Here is a 27,163-nt window from a genome sequence, read left to right as displayed (position 1 = left end):
TTTGAAAAAGGGGTTTTGCAGGAAAACCAGGGGGTTTTTTTTTTTTTTTTTTTTTTTTTTAAGTTTTAGCCTTTATATATTAGTTTACTGAATACTTCGCATTTCCAAGGCCAGCCCCCTTGCATCTCAGCGCCGCTAGGATGACAATTCCGGGCTCTTTGCAGGCATTACATCATGTGCGCCACACCGGGAGCCCCACATGGCCCAGGCCGGCCCAGTGGGGGAAGTTCAGGCAGCCTTTCAGCGGCACACGCACTGTAACCCCGCTAGCGGCAGCCAACTACAGTGGAGGCCGGCCGGCCCATCAGCCCACCGCCTGCGATTTTACTTGGCCGATAGCTTCCTTGTTTCCCGCAGCAGCGGCAGCAGCTTCTCCAGCTTTCTTCTTCAAACCGACATCTAAAATTGGGCTCGCCTGGCGCGAGACTTTCTTCATCCTTCCCTTTGGGTGCTTGTTTGGTCAACTTCTCCCTACTTTCTGCGTGGCCTGACGCTTCTCTTTGCCGCTCGTGTCTCCTCTGGCTGACGACGGTACTTCGCCGTTTCGCTGAAGCTGAAAGCGTCGTTGTCGTCATACCCCAAACGGCACCGCAGTTTCTCACCCAAGCCGCCGGTGTCCTCTATCTGCGACTGTTGCCTGGCTAGCTTCAGCTGCTGGCCAATTCTCTTCCGACCTTTACTTTTTCACGATATTGGCGGGAGAACGGCTCGAACGGTTCCTCTGCCACGCACTGGCCGAGCGTTTACGTACCAACCAACTCAACTGCCAAGACCTGGGCCGTTTCCTCCACCACCTGCGATATATTTAATATCGCACGACAAAGCTGTCGCTCACCCACCTGCCACTCGAAGACAAAAAAATGCCGATGAAATTCTGATCCCGACCTGCATTACGAAAAGCGACGCTCGTTGAGGGCTTGCCCGCCCTCGCTAGATCTACGGTGCCCACTGGTCAGACAGACATGCTTTGAGACGGACTAGCTGCAATGAAGCTCCGCAGCTCGCGCCGTGTGGCAGGCCTCAAACCGGACGATTTTGACCACGAAATCAATCTCGTCGATAATGACGGCACCGTCTCCCCGCACAACGGCCACCACTACGCCCAAATAGACCGGACCACGACTACTTCCAACCTCTTGACGCCTGCCTCCAGTACCCAGAGAAGCAGCCGAGCTCCTAGTAGTGCCGATGAGTCGAATGCGTCTAGTAGGCGCCCCAGTCCCAGTGGCAGTCCCAGTGGCAGTCGCCAAGTCATAATCGAGCAACCAGAGGAGCAAGAGAATGATCGCGCTGTGAGGCCGTCGCCATCTCAGCCCTCTATCGAAGTCCAGGATGCGACTCCGATGCCTGAACCGCAGCCGTACTCAAGAACCAAGAAGGTGATTGACAACCGAGAGACGGCCATTGACATCCTGTACGAAAACGAGCGCGGCGGTTTTTTCTGCGGCGGTGCTTTGTTTTCTTCAAAAGCACTGGGCGGTTTGGACCCTACGCCGTGGACAAACGAATTTCACAAACCGTCATTGACCGACATAAATAGCGCCGTCGTCCCCGATCCGACGTGGGAGTGGGCTTGGCCAGAATGGCGTGTCAACCACCAAGAAGGGGTCGATGAGTTTGGCTGGGAATATTCCTTTGCCTTTTCCAGCATGTTCTCTTGGCATGATGCCAAGTGGTGGAATTCTTTCGTCAGACGGCGAGCTTGGATACGGAGAAGGGTAAAGAAGCGTTGCGACCATAGGGCTGACGAGCCCCATCTCCTCACCACCGACTACTTCTCCGTACGGCCAGCGTCAGACCGCACGAGAACCGCAGCTGGCAGCCTCATTAGCCGCGCTGCCAGCCGCGCAAGCACGGCCCAAGCGTCTACTGTGGATTTCTTCGAAGAAGAGCCCGATATCTTTGATCTCCCGACTTTAATGCGGACCCTTCGCTTCGCTCGCATAGATCGTGAAAAGAGAGAGGCTGTGGAAAACTACCTGGCACATGCGCAAGACCTCCCGGCCCTGCAGAGGAACATGCACGAAATCATGGGGCTCTTCGTTTTCCAGGCATCGCGCAGGTTATTACTATGCCACATTGTCGCCAAGTACAACGAAGCCAATCGCGATGCCGGAACGGAGCCCACTCCGGCCATGAAGAATCGACGAGATGCCCTGAAGGCGGCCCTCCGGCATGCGGATCAAGAAGTCCGTAAGCTAGCATACTGGAGCGACGTCAAGCACATGGTTGCCTCGGGTGAATCGAGGATCCAGCTGAAAGATGACCGACATAAATTCTATGAGAGTTTTGAAGGCATCGATCAAAGTGGTCCGGCGCCACCGAATCTAGGCGCACTCCCGGGCAAATCTTGAACCCCCATTTTTCACTACAAAACCTGTATAACCGCACATATCCTTTTACTATTATCCTTGCTGGATACCCCGTTTCATTTCTCGCTTGTCTTGTTGTTTCCTTGTCGTCATGGACCATTGCTGGAGTCGCTGAAAGCAAACTGTGGCTCGTCTATGTCATGTACTACGAATTGGGTTCTTTGTCGGACGCTATAAAGATTTCATATTGGCGCAGGTGCATCATGAGCGTTTCCATGGAGATTCGACTCCATTGGCAGGGAGTTGGCCGTTTAATCTGTCATGCGTAATTGCTAGTCTTTTGGATATACATAATGATTGTATTTGATTATGTATCTGATGCCTCCCGTGCAGCCATCTCTCCCTCGCTCAGAGGCGGCACGTGCCGGCTTTCTATAACAAGTCAATGCACCCGGTTAGCATGATTCAACGAGACGACAAGGGACTTGGCTTGGGGAGGCTCACGTTGCCCTTGGCGGAGCAGTAACCACAGCAAACGCCCAAGCTGCCGTTGCCCTTGCAGCGCTGGCCGTAGGTGAGGCAGCGGGCCTCGATGCCGGTCGCGGGTTTCATGTCGGACGCGGGCTCGAGGTCAGCGATGGGCTCGAGGTCAGCCTTGGGCTCGACGGCGGCCTTGGGCGCAATGACGGCGGCGTGGACGGCGGCAAAGGCCGTGAGGATGGTAAGGACGGACGCGGAGACCTTCATCTTGGGGATGGTGGGTGGTGGCCAGGAAGTCGATTGATTGACGCGGGGTTTGGAAAATGCAGGAGGAGCTTGTTGTTAGGAAGAAGGGGTCTGACTTGGAACAGCAGAGTGGTGGTCCTCTTATAGTTGCGAGGAAGCCATGCTTGCGCTCTCTGATGTGTCAAGGTTGCGCAGCTGGTCGGCCCATGGCTTTGTTCGTCGGGGTTGTCCTGGCGGTGAGTGAGTTTACATGGCTGTTGCGCGTTTCCTCTCAACGAACAAAGATTGCATGTTCATGCCTGGCATGAGATGAATACGCGCAAATGTGGCGCCTCAAAGCGGCGATGACCATTTTGGGGGTGACGATCCTGTTGTACAGCTACATCTTCTGTTTGACGTCCAGCGAGATCAGCTGCAATGGCCTGGATCGAAATGAATTTCGTTGAATGCAGATTGCGCGCGTTTGTTTCTGTAAATATCATCCCCAAAGGGCAGCTTCGCAAGTTGCGCGTGCAACAAGACGGACTTGCGCAGCTTAAACTTCCATCATCACCTTTTCACGGCTAATAGTTTGTTGGTCCTAAAAAGAGCTGCTGCAACAAGCCGCACGTACACCGCTTGCTGTGTTACATATTCGGCCATGCCATCCTGAAAGGGAGGGGCTTGAAGGCCTGGGGGAAGCACGGATCTGCATGGCACGGGCCGCAGACGGGCGGGTGAGCTGTCACTCAACGAATGGGAGGAGCGTGAGAGAAATGCAGAAGCTTTAGCAAGTGATTGCATGCGCCGCGAGAAGACCGCGTGTGCTGCATTTGGTGACAGGTCTACACTTGACGTTGCGCGGCGGAGGACTGTCGGTCCGCGGAGCATCCGAGGTCGTTCGGCGGTGGGCAAGGCGTGGCACAGTAAGTACTGAAATAGAACGGAGGACTGCATAGTTTACGTAGCGTATTAGTTTATGATGTTGCACGATTTCTGCAGTGCAACCGACAGGTCAGACGGCCTGCGAATCGCAGCTGCTCAGCCATACAGCACACAAAGGACAAAGGACAAAGCAAACGCTCTCGATCATGAAGACTCTTGACCGCATCCAACTCCTCAACTCCCGAAACCGCATGCCTATGTAGTCCAAAACGTACACCGTCCCGCAAGACCGGACTCAGAATTCGCGGCTCTCGCCAATCTCGCAGACGTCAAAGACGCCCTCCTCCGCGATGCCGCTGCGCGCCAGCGCCTTGCGCAGCAGCTTCGGCGGCTCCAGCACGTCCTCCATCGTCAGCGCCCATGTGCCCCAGTGGATGCCCATCGCCCTCTTGCACCGCGTGTCCTTGAAGATGTCCACGGCGTCGAACGGGTCGGCGTGCATCGCGGAGAAGGCGGCGCGCGGGAAGTACGCGCCGATGGGGACCAGCCCGAGGTCGAACGGTCCGCGCAGCGCGCCGATCTGCGCAAACTGCGGGCAGCGCGGCAGCGCCGCGTACTCGGCCGCGTGGTCGTCCGCGCCCGCGGGTAGGCCCCGCGGGACGCCCCGGTAGCCCGTGTCGCCGCCGAACCAGACCGACTTGCCGCCGGACGACACGGCCCAGCTGCACCACAGCGTCGTGTCCTTGTCGAGCAGCGTGCGCGCCGAGGTGTGCTGGCACGGTAGGCACGAGATGCGCGCCGTGATCGTGTCCGCGTCCGCGTCCGCACCGCTTCGACTCACCGCCGCCGCGGCGACATCGGTCCCGCTGCTGTTACCGCCGGTCCGCTTGACGGTCAGCTCGGCGTCGTGCCACCAGTCGAGCTCCGTGACCTTGTTCAGCCCGCTGGCGCGGAACCAGGACTCGAGGCCGAGGCCGACGAAGAACTGCGCCTCGGGCTGGTGCTTCTGGATCTCGAGCACGGAGGAGTGAGAGAGGTGGTCGTAGTGGCTGTGGCTGATGACGACGGCGTCGACGGTGGGGAGGTCGGCGAGGTCGCAGGGCTTCGGGGTGTAGCGGCGCGGGCCGAGGAAGCGGAAGGGCGAGCAGCGGTCCTCGAAGACGGGGTCGAAGAGCACGCGCAGGCCGGACGGGTACTCGACGTAGTAGCAGGCGTGCCCGAGCCAGGTGGCGCGGAGCCGCGGCGAGGCCCGGCGGTGCGGGAGGAAGCGCGGCTTGACGACGTTGACGGTCGGCGGGGTGGTGTCAGGTGAGGAGATTCGGCCGGTGATCATGGGCCTTTGTAGATCGCGTGGGGAGGTTAGCCAGTGCAATTGGGAGGGGGTCGCATCGGGCGGCTGGGCGCGTTTACTCACCAGAGGAGCTCGTGAAATAGGCGCGAGGGCTCATTAAGGTTATACCAGGATGGGTATGGGTTCTTGAAGCCGGTGAGCTTGCCGCTCTTGTTGGTGACGTGGTGCGGGTTGGAGATGGCCTCGTCGGGGATGGCCTTGACCTCGGTCAGCTTGGTGACCGAAGTGGTCCATGTCTCGTCAGCCATGGGTCGCGGGTTGTGCTGAGGATGTAGGTTGTTTCTAGGAGTGAGGCCAATGACGGCTAGTGACAGAGTCTGGAGGAAGAGAAGATTGAATGTGAATGTGTAGATGAAGATGAGCGGGGGGGGGACAGTAAGATCAAGGTTTATTAGGCAATTGAATTGGGGACGGAGTCGGATGTCCCAGTGAAGTGGTGGCTAGGCAAGCTAATGATGACGGCGCCGTTGACGAATCTGACGGGCTATGTATGGCTGATGAATGCGACAATGGGTCGGGAGATAGTTTGGGGAGCGGAGTTTGTTGTGCCGGCGTAAGTTGAAGTTGAAAATACCTGGGTGAAGAGAGCTGTAAAGCCAACTGCCTTCGGAGTTAATTGCTGTATCTTGAGCTTGCCGCAGAGTCCGCATCCCAGCCTTGCGGACCGGGATAGAGTAGAGTAGCTGATCGCGTGGTCTAGCCGGCTGTATGTTAACTCCGTGCCCGAGCCCCAGCAATTTGTCTGGGGCGGCTACCGACCCTTCTGATATTGTTGGTCTGACGACGCGCATTGTTATCGATTATTTGAGGCTTGTAAGCTGGAATGGCTTCAAAAAATCTACACCTGGCGAGAAACTGCTGTTTTGCTGCCGTACAACTGGTGACGCTGAGGGAGGATGCCATAGATACGAGACGCAGCGGGATCTAAGCAGCCGAGTCCGTTTTATGTCTCTCTTTGCTTCAAAACGAACACCATGGTTAGTAAAAACATTCAGTGTTACATGTCCCAATTGGCCCATGCAGGCAACTCGAATAGCGTTGTCGGCCTGATCTAGCTGCGCATGTGATCGAGGTGGTGTTCCAGGGTATCGTGTATTTCGACTATCCGATAATAGATTTCATTACTCCGATTCCGCAGAAGATTTTCCATTTTAATTTTATATCTCTCTCCTCAGGACCCAAGTTCCCAGCATCCTTCTCACGGTGTCCTTTTCACCAGACACGTTTTGCCATCCATTCGTCATCCGCAAAGCCATAGGCTACCCGCAGTCATCGGGACGCTATTTCGAAAGCTCACGCGTGAACATGTGACAACCCGACCGATGCTTCGTTTAGATGGCCAGGCGCTCGACCTTGTCGCGGAGGGCCTTGATCTGGCCCGCCAGCTCGCTCGCCTCGTTCGAGTTGATCGACGCCGCAATGACCGAGCGGCTGACGCCGCACGCGCGGCCGAGCAGCGACTTGCTGGGCACGTACACGTACGGCGTGCCCTTGTCCTCGCACAGCAGCGGGATGTGCAGCAGGATGGCCAGCGGCTCCGTGTCGGCGGCCAGGATGGCGATCTCGCAGGTGCCGCGGTTCAGCGCCTTGGTCACCTCGTTGGCGCCCTTCTTGGACTGTCGGATGTGAGTGGCAGACTGCAGGAGGTCGAGGATCTCCTGGGTCAGCGCGGCGTCGGCCAGAGGCCAGGCTGCAGATTTTGTTAGATGCTACTCATTCTCTTTTTTTTTTTGGTGGGGGATTAGGCAACATACCGACGTTCTCCTCAGACATTTTCACGAGGTTGGGAGGGAGAAAAAAAAGGTAGATAAAGGGGGGGTTCCTTGGTAAGAGGCTCGCCCGAAAAAGGTTCACTGCCGTTTGGGAGGAAGAGAGGGAGAAGGCGGATGCCGAAATTTGGTGATGATTGAATTGGCAGAAGTCAAGAACAGCAACGAGAAGAAAAAAAAACCCAGACCCCATTTGTCAAAAAGTGTAAAGCCCCACTCCACTACCTGATCGCCATTGGCCAGACTTCTTACCGCTTTGCGCTTAGCGTTGATTGGTCTATCTGGTGTAAAAAGATGGGTCATCCATCCCATTTCCTCTTCCGGCTGGTCGTCAGATCGCGAAGCGGTCGAAATTGCTTGTAAAGTAAGAGGAGTAAATGAGTGCTTGAAAAGTGTAATGTCAACAAAAGTATATATGCTTTGCCTCATCAATCATGAAAGAATCGCAGCCCCATAAATCCTTCGCTATGTGCTCATTCAAGCATGAAAATCCACCAGACATAACTCCTCCAGAAGCGCCACCCATCATGCTCGCTTTCAAACAAAAACCAGTCTTCCATCCATTTATAGATCCATCGCTTGGGTATCATCTCTCACATCTTCCACACCAAGCTCCTTCTCCAGCTCATCCGCCACGAACCCTTCGTAATCGTCCAGGTTCTTTTGAACGTGAAGCTTGAACCTGATTACATCGGTCAGCATACGGTCAATTTCCGTATGCAGCTCCTCGCGCAGTGAATTTGCTCTAAGCACCAACTGCTCGTATCTGAAAATCAACCGTTAGCACACTGCCCAAGAACTGGTTGTCTTGCCAAACTCACTCGATAGTCGTATTTATCTCGCGCTGCTCCAGAAGCTGCACGGACTCGGTAAGACCGGCCCGCATCCGCGCAAGATCCCTCTCCATCCTCTCAATCTGAGCATCCGAAGTCATCTTCTGAGTCCCCGTTGACTCTCTGATGCTCTCGTACTCTGCTTCAGCGGCACGGACACGGTGGTTGAGAGTCTCCACTTCGCTTCGTTTGTCTTCAATGGCCTCCTTGATGCCATCCAGGAGATCGCGATCCTTGATCAAGTCGTTCATGAGTGTACTTCGACGTTCTGAAATTGCCTTGCGAAGAGATATAAATCCGTTGCGAGCTTGTCCACGCAAGTCGACATTGACAATGTCGCTGGGTCGATATCCGTTATTCGCATCTGCTAGCAGTCGGTCGGTGGCTCCGGATTTCCCGTTGTTCATCCCATAGAAATTATTTGACGTGAAATCGGAGCTGTCGTTAACAGTGAGGCGGAGTTCGTAGTCTTTTCCTTTGGCGTTGGCTGCTGTCGATGGAAGAAGCGCGGTTTGATAGGCAAGCGAGTTGTACCTTTCCACCTGGTCTTCTAGATCGTCGAGCCGCTGGCTCGCTTCAGCTTCCTTGTCGGCCACCTTCTTCTTGATTTCCTCGAGTCGTTGGCTGGCGGATTCGATTCCTTTCTGCAGGCGCTCCTTCTCAGATGTCATGCGGTCAATATCCTGCATGCTGATACCCAATGCATCCACAGATTTTTGCAGGCCTCTCCGCTCCTCCTCCGCTTCTTTGAGCTCGTCGTTTAACTTCTCTAGCTCCTCTTGCAGAATCTGTATTCTTTTCTCGTATTTTTGAGAACGTTGGACGGCAAGGTGGTTGTAGTCTTCAAATTTGACCTTGTCCTCTTCCATGATCTTGAAGTGATCGTCTAAAATGGCAGGGTCCGGTGTGGACTTTTGCAGGTCTGCAATCTCCTTGAGAAGTCGCGCATTCTCTGCTTCGAGCATCTCTAGCTCCGACGTGTACCGGCCGTTGGAGCGATCAAAGGCTTGGGCCATAGATGCCACATGGGGTGCTAGCACCTTTTCTGCATCCTCGTCGCCAATATCCTCATCCATTGCCAGCCAGTCTCTGTACGCGCTGCTGAGAAAGTCGAAGATAATGTGGTCGCCCCTGACATCGACCCCGGCATCCATACATGCATAGTCGTAGCTTCGGGTCACATATCCGTCAAGCATCTGCGCAAGTTGCATCATCCAGTACAAAAGGCCCAAGAATGTAGACCAGTTTTGGCCACCAACAGCAGAAATTTGGCTCTTGGTAATACTCCTCTCAAAAGGGTACCGTAGCTGCTTTAAAATCGGAGGCACTTCCTGGTCAATATTCTTCTGAAACCGATGGCTCGGATCGATACGGTGATAAAGCCACTGGAACATGTAGTTGAAGTCTTTTTGCGTTGGCGACTTCATGACGTTGGGCGACAGGACATGCTTCATCTCGAGCTCAAAGTTATTTTGCGTCATGTACTCCATCAGTTCCTGTCCAATCCGCGCCTGAAATGCTCGGTCCTTGAGCGGTCGAGGGTCTTTTGGCACACCGGCAGGTTGATGTGTCGTTTGGAAGAAGCTTTGGTGGTGGTTTACCGGGCCGTTCATAGAGGGTCGCGCGCGAAATACGCTGCTTCGTCGCTCCGCGTCGGTCGACGTGCGCGCTGCAGCAGGCGTTCCCATGGCAGCGGCGTAAGCAGCCTTTGGCGCAAGAGACTGCCTCTTCACCGATGAGAGTCCAAGGTCTGCGAGGTTGGATCCGGACGAGGTTCGGGAAAAAAGCGGTTGACTGGGTCGCGACATAGCCAAGGACCCCCTTGAGCCTGACGGCGCCCGTACATGACCGCTGGCGTTGCGCTTCATGGTCGATCCGGGGGCGGGTATTCCTGTATTTGGGTTCAGCCCTCCGAGGGTCTACAAAATCACAAGTAAGCTTCGTTGCGATTGCGGCAAAATGCGAGTAGCTCATCGTACCTCACGCGGCCTGCGAACACTCCACAAGCCGGTGTCTTGAGACATGATATAATGTGTTGCTCAGCAGCAAAAATTATTTGTCGGCAAGCTCACAGCAGCCTTATAAGCCTATAATTGCGAGAATGCAGGTGGCAGGAGAATTTGTCGCAATTGTGAAAGGTCGGCTCTGAATGTGCAATGCGAATGTGTAATGCGAAATTGATGCATGGATAGCTTGTTGCTGGGCGAGAAAGTAAACAAAGGCGCCATTGCGCGCTTTGATTGGCGGGAGCGAAATCGCAGCGGGTCCAGCCAGAGGCACGCGCCACGAACGCACGTGACGTGGCTGGTGGGTTTTCCTCAGCCACCTATTCCGCCAACAGAGCTACCTCGGCACTGTCCGTCGGCCTTTGGCCGGAGCTCCACATTTACCGCACCCAGCACATGTTCCCTCGTCATTCCTTCTTCCCCAGCTTTCGCTTTCTCTTTGTCAAACCGGCCCATCCGCCAACTCGTCTTTCAACAGCTCAATTTGAAAGTGCTGAGTAGAAATGGCGATTCGCGAGGAACTCGTGGCCTCTGCGGTAAGTTCATCTTTCATGCGACCTCGCTGTATTGACTCAGGTTTGCTGACTGAAGCTTGTCGCAGGTCCAATGTATGTGGGATGAATCTCCAGCAGCCTCTCCACTCCGTTTGCACAGGCTGACTCTGTCGCAGTTCTACAGGACCCCAATGTCGCCAACTCTTCGATTGAAAACAAAGTCGGATTCCTGCGATCAAAAAACCTGACGCAGGAGGAGATTGATCATGCACTCGCTCGCACCGGCGCGGGTGCGTCGTCTGTCGTCCCAGCACCCTACCCACCACAAGGCTCTCCCCAACCATATTACCCCCCATACCAGCAACAGGCATGGCAACCGCAGCCTCCTCCTCGACGCGACTGGAGAGATTGGTTCATCATGGCCACGTTAGTTGGCGGGGTGAGCTACGGCGTCTACACCCTTGGCAAGGTAAGGTCATGCGCAGGGCTGCGATTTTTTGGTTCTCCAACTGACACTATTCTCAGCGCTATGTTTACCCTCTTATTGCTCCTCCCACACCAGAAAAGCTAGAGCAGGATAAAAAGTCGATTGAGGACCAGTTTGAGCGAGCCTTTACCCTGGTGGAGCAGCTTGCCAAGGACACCGAGGAGCTCAAGCAGACTGAGCAGCAGCGAACAGAGAAGCTCGATTCGGCTCTGGCGGAGCTTGAGACGGTCATGTCAGACCTCAAGACAGCGAACCGACGACGCGACGATGACGCGCAGCGCATCCGCGAAGACATCCAAGGCTTGAAGGACGCCATTCCGAAGGCCATGGAGAGCCAGAAGACCCAGGCCGATAACCGTCTGTACGAGATTAACACTGAACTGACGAGTCTCAAGACTCTGGTCTCTCAGCGTATGACCTCCGTAAACAGCTCGGCCGGTGGCTACTCGCGACCTGGGGCCTCGGCCACTCCCGCCGCCGCGTCGCCTGCCCCTGCCGCTACCACTCCTAAGCCCGCGACCGTCTCCGATCCAGCTACCACTAGCACCGAGACTGCTAGCAGCGCCAAAGCCCCAGAGCCTGCGAAGGCGGCTGAGGCTCCAAGAACGCTCTCCCAGAGTCCCTTCAACAAGGGCTCAGGCAAAGCATCTATCCCAGCCTGGCAAATGGCCATGTCTAACAAGAACGGCGCCGGCTCCTCCTCCGCCGCTAGCGGAAGCAACGGTGGCGAGGGGGCTTCTAGCAGCTCTTGAATGCACAATGTGCTTGGAGCTTGTACAATATGATACCTATACCAGGACATGGCAGAGGATTGCAAATCGGGCAGCTAATGTGTATTCAGCTTTTTGTTTCAATACAGTATTGGTCACGAAATGGGAATTGTTTTGGAAAACATATCGCTGATGGTTTGATGTGGTGCTATATAGTATTGTCGCTTTTGAGTGCTGATGTTTTCTAGCCTTTTGAGCTACCTGGGTAATTTGCGAAGCAAGACAACGGTTAAAATCTGCGTCTAGCAGGGACACAATTGCGGCATTAAAACATTGAGACTTGAATTCAACTCCAGTATCTCTAAGAAGGAAGTAGAATTAGTTAGTTACCATGCTTGCGACATTGAGCCGAGGCATGATGTCGTACGTTTTTGACTAGCTCAAGCCGGGTGGCGGGGGCCGAGATGATAGCCGCCTCCGCGATCCAGGGGTGAGTCGGCAATGTGGTCACCACTTCCTCCTTACAGTTCCGTCACGTTGATACGGTTGCATCTTTCTACCATTGTTTCCTAACCAAATTCCAACCTTTCACATGCAATAACCTGCACCTGAGTTACTCCTCGCCAAGCCATCTACATACACACTCGTCCCCTCAGCATCTTCCATCCAAAACTCGGGCCAGCGTTGAACACCCCCCGGTCCCCTCGCTGTCACTCGCCTGCCATGGTTCTGCAGGCCGACACCGATCCCGAGGTCACGCGGGCGCTCATCCAGTCGGCCAGGTCGCGGTACGCGCGGCACGCGATGCGCCGCATCCCCCTCGCCGCCTGGGTCGCCGCGCAGCACGCCCTCGGGCTGTCCGAGCAGTCGCGGCACGTCGACCTATGGACGCGCCTGGTCGTCGGCGTCGGGCAGTCCTTCTTCTCCGGCAGCGACGGGCCGACCTCCATCGCCGAGCTGCAGGCCATGACGCTGCGGCCGCGCGCCGTGCCCGACCAGACGTGGATCAGCCGGTACGCGTCGCCGCCGCCGCCGGAGTCGGGAGCGGCGGACGCGGTGATGCGCGCGGTGCGCGGCATGGTGCGCCTGGAGCCGGGCGTGGTCGTGAGGGAGCCCGGGTACGTCACGGTGGAGGCGGAGTGGACGGCGTACGCGGAGGGGGCGAGGCCGCTGAGGGAGGTCCCGGAGCGGGACAAGTACGCGCGGATGATGGCGGACGTGAGGGATCCGACGACGATCTTGTACCTGCATGGCGGCGGGTACTTGATGCTGGATCCAAAGTCACACCGGCCGTTTGTGAAGGAGTTGTGCAAGCGCACGGGGGGACGCGCCTACTCGGTGCGATATCGCCTCTCGCCGCAGGCAGTGTTTCCGGCGGCCTTGCTGGATGCATTTGTGTCCTACCTGACCTTGTTATATCCGCCGCCGGGTGCCTTTCATGAGCCCGTGAAACCAGAGCACATTGTTCTTGCTGGAGACAGGTACGTTCTTTCCCTTCTGCTTCCCATCCTTTACCTCGTTGTATCACTGATCACTGATTGACTAACCGCCTCAAAAAGTGCTGGAGGGAACCTGACCCTGTCGCTACTGCAGCTTCTCCTGGAGCTGGGACGGCAAGACGTCCGGGTCGCATGGCACGGCGCGGAGCGCGTCGTCCCCCTCCCCGCCGGCGCCGCCTGCAACTCGCCGTGGCTCGACGTCACGCACAGCCTGATCCCCTACGGCGGCGACCGGCCGCTCAAGTACGACGTGACCTCGCTCCCGGTTCCCGAGACGGGCTGGATGCCGCGCGTGCGTGCCGACCACATCTGGCCCGCCACCCCGCCGCGGCGCAACTTTTACGCCGACGACCACCTCGTCTCGCACCCGCTCGTGTCCGTGCTGGGCACGCGCGCGGCGGACTGGGCCGGCGCGCCGCCCGTGTACGTCTGCACCGGCTGGGAGCACCTGGGCACCGAGGCGCGAGTGTTTGCGCGGCGACTGGCGACCAGGGCGGGCGTCAAGGTGGTGCTGGACGAGTACGAGGCGATGCCGCACTGCTTCGCGCTGATCATGCCGACGACGGCGACGGCGAGGCATTGCTGGGACGGCTGGGCCGGGTTTGTGAGCGCGTGCGTGCGCGGGCCGGAGGGGATCAGGAGCAGGGCGAGGAGGATTAGGCCGAAGACGCTGGTGGAGGAGGAGGTGGACTTTGAAAAGGTGGTAGACTTGAGCGATGACGAGGCGCGGGCTATTTTCGACTCTCAGAACTCGCCGTTCAAAGTGGCACCTCGACTGTAATGATGTTATTGAATAGAACTTTGTACTGTATGCTCGCCGGCATGATGTTGCTCACAGTGTTTGGCCTTTGCTGGGGGAAGACAAGGGTGTGGGTGTGTCTTGGTGCGAGGCCAAGTTTTTGTGCAAACAAAGAAGGCTACTTTTGCATCGACACCTCACATTCGTCATAAACCTCCGCGGACAATCGATTCGAAGCTATGAATTTTTAGATCTGTACATCTCGAAGTGGCAACAATCCATACGCCAAGCCAGAGGACGACCTTGAGGTGCAAACGGCATGGCTTTTGACGTCCAACAACGACAACCACAGCCTCCCGCGACAGGAAACAACGTCATCAGCCATGACGTCCCACCCTGGGTGCACTTTGCTGCTGGCGCGTAAGCTTCCTGGAAACCACCATTTCCATCTTCGCGCCTACTTGCTGACCGACATCCCTTGTCCTCGCTCAGATCCGGCGGCCTGATCAACGCCACCATCACCTCCCCTCTCGACGTGCTCCGGACGCGCATGCAGTCCGACCTGTACCCGACACCCTCCTCCCGACCACCGCCGCACACCCCCCTCATCCTCCGCCCCGTATACGACACCTTTGCCGCGATCGGCGCCATGCGCCGCGCCGAGGGCCTGCGCGGCCTCTTCCGCGGGCTGATGCCCAGCCTCGCCGGCGTGGTGCCCGCGCAGGCCGTCAAGTTCTACGTCTACGGCAACTGCAAGCGGTTCGGCACGCGGCTGCTCGGACGCGCCGAGGGCGACGTGCTTGTGCACGCGCAGGCGGCCGTGGCGGCGGGCCTGGCGACGGCGACGGCGACGAACCCGATCTGGCTCATCAAGACGCGGCTGCAGCTGGATGACCGGCGGTATGGGGGCGTGCTGGACTGCGTAAGGCAGGTGCTGAGGCGGGAGGGCGTGGCAGGGATGTACAAGGGCTTGAGCGCGAGCTACCTAGGTGCGCTGGAGACGGTGGTGCACCTGGTGCTGTATGAGCGTCTCAAGACGGCGCTTCGCGGGGAGGAGAGCGGCGGCGAGCTGGCTCACTGGGCCGGCACGGCGGGTGCGGCTGGCGGCGCCAAGGTGGTCGCGGTGCTCATCGCCTATCCTCACGAGGTATGCAAAGAGATTGGCAGAGGAGGATGTAAGGTAGCCGATCGAGCAAGTACGCTGACTGAATGACTTCCTACCAATAGGTGATCCGCACACGATTGCGTCAAGCACCGATGGGGAGCGTTGGTAGCGTACAACAAACGACCCTCGTCCAGTGCTGCCGGACCACCTGGGCGCGAGAGGGCTGGCGCGGCTTTTATGCTGGTCTGACGCCGCACCTGGTGAGGTCCATACCCTCGGCCGTCATCACGTTTGGAGTATATGAGTTTGTCCTGAGGCTGGCTGGGGCACGCTCGTGACAGGGCATGGCGCCGTCCTAGGCTATGTAGGTGCGTCGACCGAGGCACCCGGAACCTCAAATTGCTCGATTGCCGAGTTTGTGAGATCTTGGAATATTGTGTAAGATAGGCCGGCATGGCGGGCAACAGGACAACTACAGAATACTCACCACTCATCAAGACGTTTACAGGCACTCAAAGCCCCCCCAAGCTACACGGCCACCGCCCCCGAGAGACGGAATTTGACGCAAGCGAGGTTCATCAAAGAAGGATGTACTACATACCGACCATCCATGGATAAGTTGGCCTTGGGTGTAAGTTGTCCGCTTGAGGTGCGGTATTGGGGTCCAGGTCTGGTCGTTGAATAGACATGTGCCATCTGGTGGCGGATCAACTCCCACGGCCCCATACTTGCTCAACCAGAAGAGTAATATCTGCAGGACCGCGCCATTTCGACGATCGAGACCGCAAAGGCCAAATAGACTGCGGTTGGCCTTGGTGGCAAAACACCACCGCAGGCGTGGCGAGAAACTCAACCACCTCAGCCGTCTTTAATGCGTGCGTTACTTCGCATCTTGGCTTGCAGTCGGTCCAAGCCAATATATGCAGCAGATCTCTAGCCACGGTCTGCCCGCACCGGAGCGGGCCGCGTCTGTTCCGATCAGACCGCTGCAGAGTGCCAAGGGGCAATGGCCGGCTGAAGAAGTTGCACTACAGACAGCATGCAAGCGCTGACCAAAGCGGTATACCGCCTATGCACACATTAGCTGATCGAGTGACATGGGATTATACGGTCGACATGGTCTACCCGAGTCACTTCACTGCCGGACGTAAAAGCACGAGTGCCAGTTGGCCTCGGCTTTAAGAACTTTGAAAGCCTTGCCAATGAGCAGCAGCAAGGACTAAGCCCAGGGATTACTGCCATGACCCCTTCTAACCAGGCGACCCCGTGTCCTCATACGGCCATGCCATGACGCATAAGCATGAGTACAATCTGGAGGCCCGTACTTCCCTAGTCCCGTCAAAGTTTCCCATTCCGGGAGACTTTCGATGCCAAAGGTCTCAAGATTTCGCTAATAAGGAGAGACATTGCTTACATCTGAGGTTCGAGATCCGTTGGTGCAGCATGCCACGGGACGGCATCCGAGACAAGTGTAAGATCCACAGCAGTTGCCTGCACAACCAACTTCGTCCAACAAGACATGCTTTACTAAGTCGCACCGTTGAATACCAGGGAATAGATTGGGCTGGAATTTTGCGAGATGAATTGTGTTCCCTCCAAGACTTCAGCATTCGCACATCATGTCGTCTCCCTCATGCATGCTGGAGGCAGCCACCGCACCGCACCGCCCCGACCAGCCGCCACCGGCCTGTGCATATCCCGCTCTGCATCCAGTATGTGTACCCCGATAGCTGCCTTACCGCCTTCAGTAAGCTGCAACTCGGATAGGAATTGGGTACACACACGGAGTCTTTCAGCAAAATGGCCTTGCCAAGGATGCGCAGACAGGCCCGCCATGCCCAATTGGAACGCATTCTAAGCAAAAAGCGGAAGTGATGGGGAGATCGGATAACCGTCAAATATTGGTTTACCGTACAGGTGACACAGCATGTTGAAGAAACAGGGGTAAAACATTGAGTCCGATGGGGTGATGTGGCTGTCGATGAATGACTATAAGGACAACAGGCTGCTGAGACGGTCAAGAGCTTATTTTCGTACACCACACAACTCTTCCTATATTTACTTGACAAGCTCAACTAAATCCTTTTTCTGAGACCTTTGAGATGAAGTTTTCCTTCTTCACCATCATCGCCGCCTCCGCCTCCCTCGCCGGCCCGGCCAGCGCGCGGTGCGACGCCCCCGAGGCCGAGCGCCGCATCTGCTACAACGAGACCGGCGGGACGCCGCAGGACATCGTCCCGCGGGACGTCCTCCGCGCCGCCGACTACCTACGCAAATACGGCTCCGATCCCGCGCACGCCTTCTACACCATGCCGCTGCCAGCGGCCGACCGGTGCGCCGAGTGGGACGTGACCACCTACCGCAGCGTGCGCGTGCTGGCCAAGCTGCACGGGCAGCGCGCCGCCAAGGTCACGTTTGACGACATTGCGGACACGCTCGACGGGCACCGCGGCCGCGGCCGCAGGAAGCAGACGGAGGCGGCGCTCTGGGGCTGCGGGAGCAACGGCGGCCAGATGGCGGTGCAGGTCAACGCGAGCGATCCCCGCTACGGCGCGGAGGAGTTCAAGGACGGCTCGTTTACGAACAAGGGCATCCTGATAAAGGTGGTGCGTAACGTCGAGGCGGCGGAGGAGGAGAAGGACGAGTTTGAGATGGAGGAGATTTAGTCCCGCCGAGCTGAGACATCTTGGGAGCTGCTCGATAGTTGCTTGCTCTGATTATGGTTTGATAGCTAAAGATGATGAAAAATACTTGTGCTCACCCAAAAACTTTTCAGTAAAAGTTGACCGAGTTACTGCCTGGTGTTGGTTCACAGGCAGACAGACCTATTAGTGCGCCCTAGAGATAGGCGAGACCATCTATACAGTTTTAAGCTTGCTTCTGCTTGTGCTGCTACTGCTTTTGCTAATTCAATATTTAACGCTAGTGAGATCTAACGAAAGGTTAAAAGGCGCTGGTTGGGTGTCGGCATGCCTTTAGTATCATCAGTCTTGTACGATGCCTTGCATAGTTTGGGCCACACAAGAACGGCGGCAAGTCTATTTGGTTTGTGAGTATATATATATATATATTTCCTTTTTAAAAATCTTTTATTCTTTTGCGTGATCAAAGCCTAAGGTGGTAGCTACACGTGTGCATTTCGTTTGATTATTATAATTTCTATATTTATCCCATTCATACCGAGGCGCTTCATCGCTTGCCATCTTACTTACTCCCTGCCCAGTCCCCCCTCTGCGCAGACACAGCTACCCCCCTCTCACAATGACCATTCCCATACAAGAATCGTTCGACTCGGGACGCGCACAGTACCGGCAAGCGGACGTCATCGTCGTCGGCGCAGGAATATTCGGCTCTGCCGCAGCCGTCGCCCTCTCCCGCCAAGGCCGCTCCGTCCTGCTCCTCGAACGCTCCCTCACGCCGCCGGACCGCATCGTCGGCGAGCTGCTGCCGCCCGGCGGCGTCCAGGCCCTGCAGGAGCTCGGCCTGGGTCACTGCCTGGACGGCATCGACAGCGTCCCCGTCCAGGGCCACCACGTCCGCCACCGCGACGAGGTCGTCACCGTCGCCTACCCCGAGAGCACCGAGGGCCGCTCGTTCCACCGCGGCCGCTTCGTCCAGCGGCTGCGACGAGCGGCCTCGGAGGAGCCCGGCGTCACGCTCGTCGAAACGCTGGTCACCGGGCTGATCACGGTCGACCACGCCGACCAGGTGCTCGGCGTCACCTCGCTGACCGACGGCGAGCCGGACTGCTTCTTCGCGCCCCTAACCATCATCGCGAACAGCAAGCTCCGCACCGCAGCGGCGTCGTCGTCGTCGTCGTCGTCGTCGTCGTCAAAAAAGATCGTACAGTCTCGCTCGCGGTTCTGGGCGCTCGAGCTGCCAGACACCGCGCTGCCATCGCCGGGCTTCGGCCACGTCCTGCTCGGCGACGCCCCCGTGCTGCTGTGCCAGATCGGGGCGCGGGAGGCGAGCGCCCTCGTACAAGTCCCCAAGGGTCTCGAGGAGGTCGACGGAGGTGCGGCCGGCTACGTCCGGCGCAGGATCGTGCCGGGCCTGCCGGCGTGCGTCCGGCCAGCGTTCCTCGCCGGCCTGGAGGCGGGCCGCCTCCGCTGCCTGCAGAACTCGTTGCTCCCGGCGGCGTCGAACCGCACGCCGGGCCTGCTGGTCGCGGGGGACGCGCCCAGGATGCGACACTCGCTCACCGGGGGCGGCGTGACCGCTGCCCTGAACGACGTCGTGCTGCTGGGCGAGCTGCTCGACCCGTCCAGGACGCCCGACTTTGACAATGTCGGCCTGCTCCTCCAGCAATTCGCGGAATTTCACTGGCGGCGAAGATGCCGCAGCTTTGGCATCAATGTCCTGACGCAGACACTGTACTCCTTGTTTGCCGCGGAGGACGACTACTACCTGACGCTCCTCCGGCAAGGTTGCCTCGAGTACCTGAAGCGCGGTGGAATCTGCGTGGATGGCCCGGCCGGCATCACCAAGAACCCTTTCGACCTGCTGTGGCACTTCTTTGCGGTGGTATTGTTTTCAATCTGGGGCCTGTTCCTCTCCAAGCCGACCTGGAAGCTTCCGGTCACTTTGGTGGATTCTGTAGGCATCCTGTTACGAGCATGCTTGGTATTGGTTATGTGTATTTTCTATGAGCTCGCTGGATGACGGCACCGTCAGGCTATGAAAGCCACGGTTTATTGTGCTTTGTATTGACACACGAGGGTAGCTCAAGGGAGTTGAAGAAGAAATTTAGTCTTTATTATTATCCATGTTCTCCTTGTTATCATGTCCGAGGCGATTCGCGATCCATCTTCAAAGATTCTAATAGTAGGAAGCACAATATCAAGGCACATGAAGAGCACATCGACTGCAAAATGTCGCCGTGGCACCCCATAAACACATTATATAATTCCGTCGTCTATTTACAGCTCCATTCAGCGAGGCCGCACTCGCACACCAACTTTTACGTTGTGGAATATCCAGTCTATAAATACAGCAAATACACTCATCTAGTACATCTATCTAGTCAGACAGGCCGCCGCTTTACTTCTTCTCTCCCTTGTACTTCCACTCCGCTCGTCTGTGCAGATGATAATCCCCGCTCTGAATCGCCTTCCAGATCCCGTACAACCCGCCCACCGGCCACTTCCCCTTGAGCGACTGCCTCGTCTCCTGCCTCTTTCGCCGATTCGCCTCCACGTCGATGCGCACCTTGTCGTACACCGTCGGCAGCGTCGTCGCCGCGTACTTTTCCCGCAGCGCCGTGTACCACGGCTTGTCGTACACCTTCCAAAAGTCCTCCTCGTCGTAGTACGTGTGCGCGTACAGCCACTTGCGCCCGCCCAGCGCCTGCAGCTTCACCTCGAGGTCGCGGTTCTTGTCCACGAACTCTTCAAAGTCGGCGGGGCCCCAGCCCCAGAGGCCAATGTTGAGCATCGGCGCCATCTGCTGCTGCGGCTCGGCGCCAGCCTCGGCGGAGGGGGCGCCGGCGCCGGCGGTGCCGACGGGCTCGGTGAGGCCGGTGTGCGGGTGAAAGGTCGGCTGCTGGGTGGGCTTGAGCGGGCACAGCCAGAGCGGCCAGATGTTGAACTTGTCGGCGGTGTAGTCGATGAACGCCTCAGCGTTGTGGTAGGGGAGGCCGAGGTCCTGGACGACGAAGCGGGCCGACTCGCCGCTGGCGTGCAGCGCGCGGTACATCATGCGCGTGTGGATGAAGTCGTCGAGGAACCAGCGCGTCCACCGGTTGAAGGGCACGAGCTTGAAGTAGGTCCAGCCCTGCGCGCCGACCCAGAAGCCGGCGCGGTCGTAGCGGAAGAGGTACTCGGCCAGCGGGACGTAGTCGGTGAACGAGGTCGCCGTCCCGCTGGCGCCGACGGTGCCGGCCGAGGGCAGCGCCTTGGTGCGGTCGCGCGCGTGCAAGTAGAACCAGGGGTCGAGCGCCCGGCTAAAAGTCTGCGGCTTGCGGCCCTCCGGCAGCTCATCCGTCATGCGGCCCGTCACCACCACGCCGTGGTCCTTGCCGAACAAGATGCCATCCACGTAGTCGTTCTCCGGGTCCTCCGTCTCCGCGCGCACCCTCGCCACCGCCTCCGCCACCGAGCTCGTCCTGTGATACGTCGTCCTCACATACCTGCGCGCCTCCACCAGCCGCAGCTCCATCAGCGTCGTCACGCCCAGCGTGCCGACCGCGCCCGCCGCGCCGCGGAACAGGTCCGCGCGCTCCTTGCGCGACGCGCGCACCACCTCCCCGTCCCCCAGCACCATCTCGACGTAGTTGACCGTCTCGTCAAAGAAGCCGTGGCGGAAGGAGGAGCTCTCGCCGGCGGTGCCCGCGTAGCCGCCGCCGGCGGTGATGCCGGGAAACTCCATGACGACGGGGGGGACGAGGCCGTGCGGGAGGGTGGCCTCGACGAGGCGGTCCATGGGCACGTTGGGCTCGACGAGGGCGGTGCGGGCGGCGCGGTCGACGGAGAGCACGTTGCGCAGGGCGCTGATGTCGACGACGCCGGCCTGGCCAGGGCCGGGGCGCGGCCGCGTGCTGTTGGTCGAGCCGTGGAAGATGCGGTAGGACTCGCGCCGGTCGAAGAAGCCGCGGACGGCGGCGGCGATCTTGGAGACGGCCTGCTTGTGGCGCTCCATGACGGTCGATCGGTGGAAGGGGGAGGAGACCGTCGTGTCACGGGGGGTCCAATTGGCGAGGTTCGGGTTACAATGGATGTAGGTTGTAGTTTTGATGAAGCTCCGTGAAGCGGCTCTTTTTTTCCTTGCCTGGCGGGCGGAAGCTAGGGGCGGATACGTCCTAATCGTGGTGGAGCTCAGTTGCCGCCCCGTCTCACAAGCTACAGGCACGAATATGTACAGTACGTACTAATACCCTATAACTACGAGTACAGTGTTTCAGTGGCTGTTGGATAAAATAAACAACTGCATTCATAAAGCAATTTTGTTTTATATAACTGTTAATGTGAAATGAAAGAAGACGCAATTGCTACCACGGCTGGGTCTGTCTTTTGGTACTTCTCTACCAGAGTTAAAGAGCAAGGTGCGAATAACCGGAAATAGTGGCGCTAAGGTGCGTATTGTCTTAACGGATCCATTTGCACAATGATACATACATACAGTACATATCTCGACTGGTTCCACGTGCTTGCTCGGCACTAATCGTTCCAGCCGACTTTTGCATTCTACATCGTGATTTTACGAGCTTCCTACAAGTAAATTACAGTTTACATTACACATACAATAATTCATCGCATCTACGTCTTTTTGGTTCTTTCCAGTTGCTGCTCCCAAGCTGGCATAGCCCACTTGACCGTGTACTCTGACCTCATCAGCTGTTCGGCCGTTGGCCGCTCCAAAGGCTCCCATACCAGCGTGTGCCGTAGCAGCTCCTCAACGCCCGCATCGCACCCCCTTCAACATCCCATTCGCAAGTCTCAGCCGTCGTGCCCCGTCCCATGTCCCACATGCGCTGATGCAACGGTCGGAAACCAGGGTTGTAGAGTCTTTCGAGATCATGCATCGAGGAGCCCTCTGGCTTCAGAAGCCCCCTTCGATTTAGCCAGCTATGCCACCAACGCGCGGGTGGCCGCCCCAGGGTATTCATCACGTCTGCCATAATGCAATCTCGGTCGCTAGTGAAAGATTCAAAGAGGCAACTTTCGCCCAAAACTTCATATAGGCTAACGCCGAGTGTCCATATGTCCGCCGCCAATGTGGTGGGCTCCCAAAAGAAATCTTCAGGGGGTAGGAAGAGTAGGTGGCGTGCGCAGCTCAGGAGAGGGCTCGGTAGCCAACATGAAAGATGTTCCGTAGTCGGATACAGCAATGATCGGATCTATCAGTTTATCAGCGGCCATCATCACGTGCATTGGATAAACGGCAGATGGTGGCGCGCGGGTTCAACAGCAGCGTTGTCAACTTGCTTGATAGGGGATTCATATAAGCGGTATTTCTCGCGGAGGATATCAGGCCTAGTTTCGCCGAGGTGTGGATCGCGAAATAGAATATTTCTCAGTTGCAAGTCTGGATCTAGTGAGCAACACTGGGCGAGCAGAAAGACTCCAGGTCCTCAACCTACCTCCATGGCATATGCCTCGCGAGTGCAGATATGCCACACCCATAATCAGCTGAGCTGCAATGGACCTGGCGGTGTCCGTCGGAAACATGGGGTTTGAAGAGTCATCTTTGGATGCAGCGACGCTGGAGCTGGCCGCTTCTTGTACAAGACATGCATGTATTCCGTTTGGACCTTCGATAGAAAATGTATCCAATAAACGGGGGATGAACTGCTTCCCTGGATGCGATGAATCGAGGTTCTGAAGTTGGTCAAGTATCTTTGCTTCCGTATTTTGCGGCGTTTCGCTTGCAACAATGACCTTTAGTGCGACATAGCGATCCAACATGTTGTCGCGGGCCAGCCAAATTGTAGAATAGCCGCCAAAGCCAAGCTTGTGGGCAACCTTGTATCGGCCTTTTTGGAAAGTGTCCCCATTAATAAGGACTGGATGGTAGCCGCCGATAGTGTAGTTCTCAAAATCTTCCAGGTCCACTTCAGGGATGTAAATAGCCTTGCGCTGTCGAGATGTTATGTCGGCCATGCCATGATAATATTGAAGGTATGGCCGTCGCAGAAACGGTCTTCGTAGGCAGCTAGTCGGCCGTCTCGCAGACGTACCAACCTGGCCCCAAAGAAGTCTCATGGTTGATGCGGCCCTGTTAAGCCTCCGCCTCCAAATTGGCCCCGGGGGTCATGATATCGCGTACCCGTTTTTTGGTGGGCGTCCGAAACCGCGTCAGGGAACGTGGGTAGGTTAGAGGTATAGAGCGACCATGGGAGAGAGCGCTCGGGCGTGACGAGCGTCAAGGAGGAAGCAATCGTGCTCGTGGCCCACGTTTCCCGGCGGGAATGGTAGTCGGAAGCAGCGAGAGTTGGAAACCTGAGGTTTGGATGAGGTTGGAGGATTTACAGGGTCTGGCGGGACGCGCTGGATACGGTGGAGCATCGTTTGTGGGCAGCCGGTTCCCCGTCAATCAATCTTAAACTTGGTCCCCTTAAAATTAGTAAGTTGGTCTTGAGATGATACGCTGGAGAGCTGATGTCTCTCAGGAATCAAGAAAACTTGCCCACTCCCAGTCGGTCGGGTAGGCAACAATAGCAACGGGGAGAGGGCCTCTGTTAGCTAAATATGCAATAAGGCGGGATGAGATGAAACACTTTGTAGGACAAACGAAAAAGCTAGGGCCAACCAACACTCTTCTCCTGGACTGACAGCTGTTGGCACTTCACGACATGCTCCCTTGGGAGTATCATCGAAAAAAGCATTGAGCTCCTGCATTCTGACTCGAAACCCACTGCCTGCTTTCAGTATTATATGACCACTATCATAATTTGCAATGGCATCTCAATATTTTGTATATTCTCTTAATGACAGCATCGAGTCATTCTTCCATGACTTCACAGATGCAACGCGGCAGGAGTGTGACCATCTCGCCCAACGCCTCGTCGGGCCACCTCTCGAACCAGTTCCTATCCAAGGCCACTTCAGCTACACTGTTGCCGCTGGCGACCCTGAGAACCGCAAGATTGTGCAATTCCGAGCAGGCGTGTCGAAGCTGGACATGGATACCATGAGACTTGCAAAACAAGCCCACCCGCGACTGGTACCAACCTGCACGGAACATGGGACAATTGGCCTGTCACGGCCGCTGTCAGTCTATGAGATGGACATCGTGCGCGGAAGCACTTGCACAACTACTCGAGAACTTGACCCGCGAAAGACGGTCGGGTCCTTGGCCGGGTATGCTCAGCCCCCTACCCATACATCTCTGCTACTACCAAGTTCTAGTACTTATATTTGCCAGCTATTTTGCCGAGTCTTGGATCAAGAGGCAACCGATGCACAGTCCAGGAGACGTTCAGCGCGAGTATGCTGAAAACCTCCGACTCTTACGTGCTTCGTTGCCTGCTCGCTTCTCCAAAGTCGTAGGCCAAGCACACTCCCAGCTTTGGATGCTCTTCTCGCCCTCGTATCCCTCCGCGCTGGTCCACGACGACCTCACCGGATTGAACATGCTCGTAGGCGACGACGGGCGCATCACAGGGGTCGTCGACTGGGCAGATGCTCGGGTCCTTCCTTTTGGCAAGTCTTTGTATGCGCTTGAAAACGCGCTGGGGTCCATGGGCCCCAAGGGCTGGCACTACTCCGACGACCGCGTTGTGCTCGAGGCGCTGTTCTGGCAGACATTCCACCGCGCCATCGGGGACGCAACGCAGGAAGAAAAGGACGCGATTCAGGCATCTAGGGAGATTGGCATTCTGTTCCAGTATGGGTTTATTTGGGAGGAAGGGGTTCGTCGGCCAACTAGAGAAGGAGACTCCACGATGAGGTATCTGGATGCTTTCCTCACCGATGGCTAATAATAATAAACCCTGCTAGGCGCTGTGTGGAGCAAAAAAGAAACGGTCGAGTGAGTTATAATAGGGCTACTTTTATGAAGAGATGGATAAAGAATTTTAGTCTCGATTGCCGGGCAAGTGAGGGTAGGGGACGTTCTGGTGGGCTCTGGCCACGGCGGTCCGGGATCGTGATGTCTCACTTTCGCCTCACCCTTCCTGCATAAGCGTTGGGTTAATATAGTTAATCTGGAGGTAATAACTGAAGTGCTCATTACCGGTGTGATTTTTCTTTTTTTTGGTCTTGGCGTGAGAACCACACAAGAAAAAAAAAAGAAACGGTCTCATTCGGCATGTGAACGGAACAGTGTCGATCTGACAGCACATCCGTTCCGTTCCCTGCACCACCGCATTGCTTCCGTCCTGCTTACTTGGCATATTCATGCATAAATGCACATCCCGCCCGCAACTACCGCGTATAAGAAACTCGTTAATTTATTGACGAGGGTGGTATTAGGCGACGCATGCCGGCAAGTGGGTGGCGATGCCGCTGGTGTCAAGTACACGCCGACGCGATATAGCAGCTTCATTTGCACCGCTCGGCATATTCTGAAACTTGATATGCAGACCGGCATGCCGATACCTTGTAGTCAAGATGATGAAATTCTGCGGTACCCTCGAGCGATCTTGATGCCCGAATTATCTGACGGCTGCGTAGACGGTCGCGAGTTGATGAGTTACTGATCAGCTACCCGATCCGCAACAACCAGCATCACAGACAGACGCGGATTTGCGACGAATGAAATGCTTGCAACAGCAGGAAACACGTTTTCGCATCATTCAAGTGTGGCAAAAGCAAACGCAAAGGAGAGACATGCCTAGCTTTCTCATCAGTTTGCAGCGGGATTGCCGGTTGTTGTTGTGGTTGAGGGTGGCCATCACGTCAGCTTGCAGCTGCAGCATCAACGGATTGCTTCACGGGATGTATACGCAGGGACGGCATGTGAGACCGCAAAGATGCACACTCAAAAAGCAAACACTGCTCGGTTTACGAGAAGATGAGGTGATATTTGCGTCTTGAGTTTCAAAGCCCTACTACCGAGCGCATCTCCGGTCACGAGTCCGCAACGCGAGTGTCGTACGAGCCAGAGCATGATCTAGACAATCTCATCCTGCTTGTCCGAGCCGACGACCCCATTCTGAGTCCTTCGTGTATGATACTAACCTACGTCGATCAGGACGGTACCCAACGCTACGAAGCTTGTGGACATCGGCATGTAATGGAGGTCTGATGTTACGCCGGCCAGGGTGGCCAAGTAGACGGAACCGTGGCAAAATGCAGCCCCTATGCATAGTAGCCGACCAGCAGTAAGAGCCTTAACTTGGTCAATAGCCATTATATAGATGAGAATCTGAAAGGCAAAAAAAGAAAAAGGTAAACTGGAATGGAGACTAGTTGCATGCGTCTTGCGGTGCCGTGAGGGTCCCGGCAAGACTGCAACTCTCGGTTCCGCGTCTGGGCGAATGGAGAAGCAGGCGCAGCAAGACGACAAAGGCCGACAGAGCTGAACATGATGCGTAGGCCCGTTTATTCCCTTTTTTCTTGCAATGCAAGATGGCATCCGAGGAATCGATAGGCCAAAATGTCTGTTCTCGGGGGAGTGGCTTCGAGGAAAACGAGGGGCCGGTCCAGACTGGTCCATCCACATCATCCATCGTACGGCTCGCCCGCCGCCACTGTCCCGGACGTTGCATGCCGGCATTTTTGTGTGCTGTAGTGGTCGAGCAGTGACGCTTCGAAAGCTAAATTCGCCTGGGCTTCATTGGTGCGATTTCGCCAGAAGCCGTGGCGGTGGCAGCAACCCTAGAAATCGA

The 27,163-nt window shown here is 56.6% G+C and overlaps 12 protein-coding genes across 12 annotated transcripts; 7 read left to right on the top strand and 5 right to left on the bottom strand.

Moving 5' to 3' along the window:
* Positions 1 to 986: 986 nt before the first annotated feature.
* Positions 987 to 2,354, top strand: ISF_04865 (peroxin Pex23-like-Penicillium chrysogenum; the record flags this gene model as incomplete). Its single annotated transcript, XM_018848470.1, has 1 exon — positions 987 to 2,354. The coding sequence occupies one exon, from the start codon at positions 987 to 989 to the stop codon at positions 2,352 to 2,354; it is 1,368 nt and encodes a 455-aa protein (XP_018704196.1).
* A 366-nt stretch (positions 2,355 to 2,720) lies between these two features.
* ISF_04864 (hypothetical protein) lies at positions 2,721 to 3,059 on the bottom strand (the record flags this gene model as incomplete). Its single annotated transcript, XM_018848469.1, has 2 exons — positions 2,721 to 2,744; positions 2,817 to 3,059. The coding sequence occupies 2 exons, from the start codon at positions 3,057 to 3,059 to the stop codon at positions 2,721 to 2,723; spliced, it is 267 nt and encodes an 88-aa protein (XP_018704195.1).
* Positions 3,060 to 4,197: 1,138 nt separating this feature from the next.
* On the bottom strand, positions 4,198 to 5,501 carry ISF_04863 (hypothetical protein; the record flags this gene model as incomplete). The annotated part of the gene is made up of 2 exons (XM_018848468.1): positions 4,198 to 5,239; positions 5,317 to 5,501. 2 exons carry the CDS (start codon positions 5,499 to 5,501, stop codon positions 4,198 to 4,200), a joined length of 1,227 nt encoding a protein of 408 aa, XP_018704194.1.
* A 1,083-nt stretch (positions 5,502 to 6,584) lies between these two features.
* On the bottom strand, positions 6,585 to 7,026 carry ISF_04862 (Ribosomal protein L7Ae/L30e/S12e/Gadd45; the record flags this gene model as incomplete). Its single annotated transcript, XM_018848467.1, has 2 exons — positions 6,585 to 6,943; positions 7,008 to 7,026. The coding sequence occupies 2 exons, from the start codon at positions 7,024 to 7,026 to the stop codon at positions 6,585 to 6,587; spliced, it is 378 nt and encodes a 125-aa protein (XP_018704193.1).
* Positions 7,027 to 7,586: 560 nt separating this feature from the next.
* On the bottom strand, positions 7,587 to 9,879 carry ISF_04861 (HEC/Ndc80p family protein; the record flags this gene model as incomplete). The annotated part of the gene is made up of 3 exons (XM_018848466.1): positions 7,587 to 7,788; positions 7,844 to 9,774; positions 9,835 to 9,879. 3 exons carry the CDS (start codon positions 9,877 to 9,879, stop codon positions 7,587 to 7,589), a joined length of 2,178 nt encoding a protein of 725 aa, XP_018704192.1.
* A 485-nt stretch (positions 9,880 to 10,364) lies between these two features.
* On the top strand, positions 10,365 to 11,594 carry ISF_04860 (Peroxisome membrane anchor protein Pex14p; the record flags this gene model as incomplete). The annotated part of the gene is made up of 4 exons (XM_018848465.1): positions 10,365 to 10,397; positions 10,463 to 10,469; positions 10,532 to 10,824; positions 10,881 to 11,594. 4 exons carry the CDS (start codon positions 10,365 to 10,367, stop codon positions 11,592 to 11,594), a joined length of 1,047 nt encoding a protein of 348 aa, XP_018704191.1.
* Positions 11,595 to 12,275: 681 nt separating this feature from the next.
* On the top strand, positions 12,276 to 13,832 carry ISF_04859 (Alpha/beta hydrolase fold-3; the record flags this gene model as incomplete). Its single annotated transcript, XM_018848464.1, has 2 exons — positions 12,276 to 13,033; positions 13,112 to 13,832. 2 exons carry the CDS (start codon positions 12,276 to 12,278, stop codon positions 13,830 to 13,832), a joined length of 1,479 nt encoding a protein of 492 aa, XP_018704190.1.
* Positions 13,833 to 14,109: 277 nt separating this feature from the next.
* On the top strand, positions 14,110 to 15,064 carry ISF_04858 (Mitochondrial substrate carrier; the record flags this gene model as incomplete). Its single annotated transcript, XM_018848463.1, has 3 exons — positions 14,110 to 14,210; positions 14,283 to 14,965; positions 15,018 to 15,064. 3 exons carry the CDS (start codon positions 14,110 to 14,112, stop codon positions 15,062 to 15,064), a joined length of 831 nt encoding a protein of 276 aa, XP_018704189.1.
* A 1,933-nt stretch (positions 15,065 to 16,997) lies between these two features.
* ISF_04857 (hypothetical protein) lies at positions 16,998 to 17,561 on the top strand (the record flags this gene model as incomplete). Its single annotated transcript, XM_018848462.1, has 1 exon — positions 16,998 to 17,561. The coding sequence occupies one exon, from the start codon at positions 16,998 to 17,000 to the stop codon at positions 17,559 to 17,561; it is 564 nt and encodes a 187-aa protein (XP_018704188.1).
* Positions 17,562 to 18,156: 595 nt separating this feature from the next.
* ISF_04856 (squalene monooxygenase erg1) lies at positions 18,157 to 19,557 on the top strand (the record flags this gene model as incomplete). The annotated part of the gene is made up of 1 exon (XM_018848461.1): positions 18,157 to 19,557. One exon carries the CDS (start codon positions 18,157 to 18,159, stop codon positions 19,555 to 19,557), a length of 1,401 nt encoding a protein of 466 aa, XP_018704187.1.
* A 378-nt stretch (positions 19,558 to 19,935) lies between these two features.
* Positions 19,936 to 21,531, bottom strand: ISF_04855 (galactose-1-phosphate uridylyltransferase; the record flags this gene model as incomplete). The annotated part of the gene is made up of 1 exon (XM_018848460.1): positions 19,936 to 21,531. The coding sequence occupies one exon, from the start codon at positions 21,529 to 21,531 to the stop codon at positions 19,936 to 19,938; it is 1,596 nt and encodes a 531-aa protein (XP_018704186.1).
* Positions 21,532 to 24,288: 2,757 nt separating this feature from the next.
* Positions 24,289 to 25,312, top strand: ISF_04854 (Protein kinase-like domain protein; the record flags this gene model as incomplete). Its single annotated transcript, XM_018848459.1, has 2 exons — positions 24,289 to 24,692; positions 24,757 to 25,312. The coding sequence occupies 2 exons, from the start codon at positions 24,289 to 24,291 to the stop codon at positions 25,310 to 25,312; spliced, it is 960 nt and encodes a 319-aa protein (XP_018704185.1).
* Between the last annotated feature and the right edge of the window lie 1,851 nt (positions 25,313 to 27,163).

The sequence above is a fragment of the Cordyceps fumosorosea genome, assembly GCF_001636725.1.
Source record: "Cordyceps fumosorosea ARSEF 2679 chromosome Unknown scaffold_11, whole genome shotgun sequence".
Lineage (NCBI taxonomy): Eukaryota > Fungi > Ascomycota > Sordariomycetes > Hypocreales > Cordycipitaceae > Cordyceps > Cordyceps fumosorosea.
Note: the sequence above shows the minus strand (reverse complement) of the source record. Positions and strands in the feature narration are given on the sequence as shown.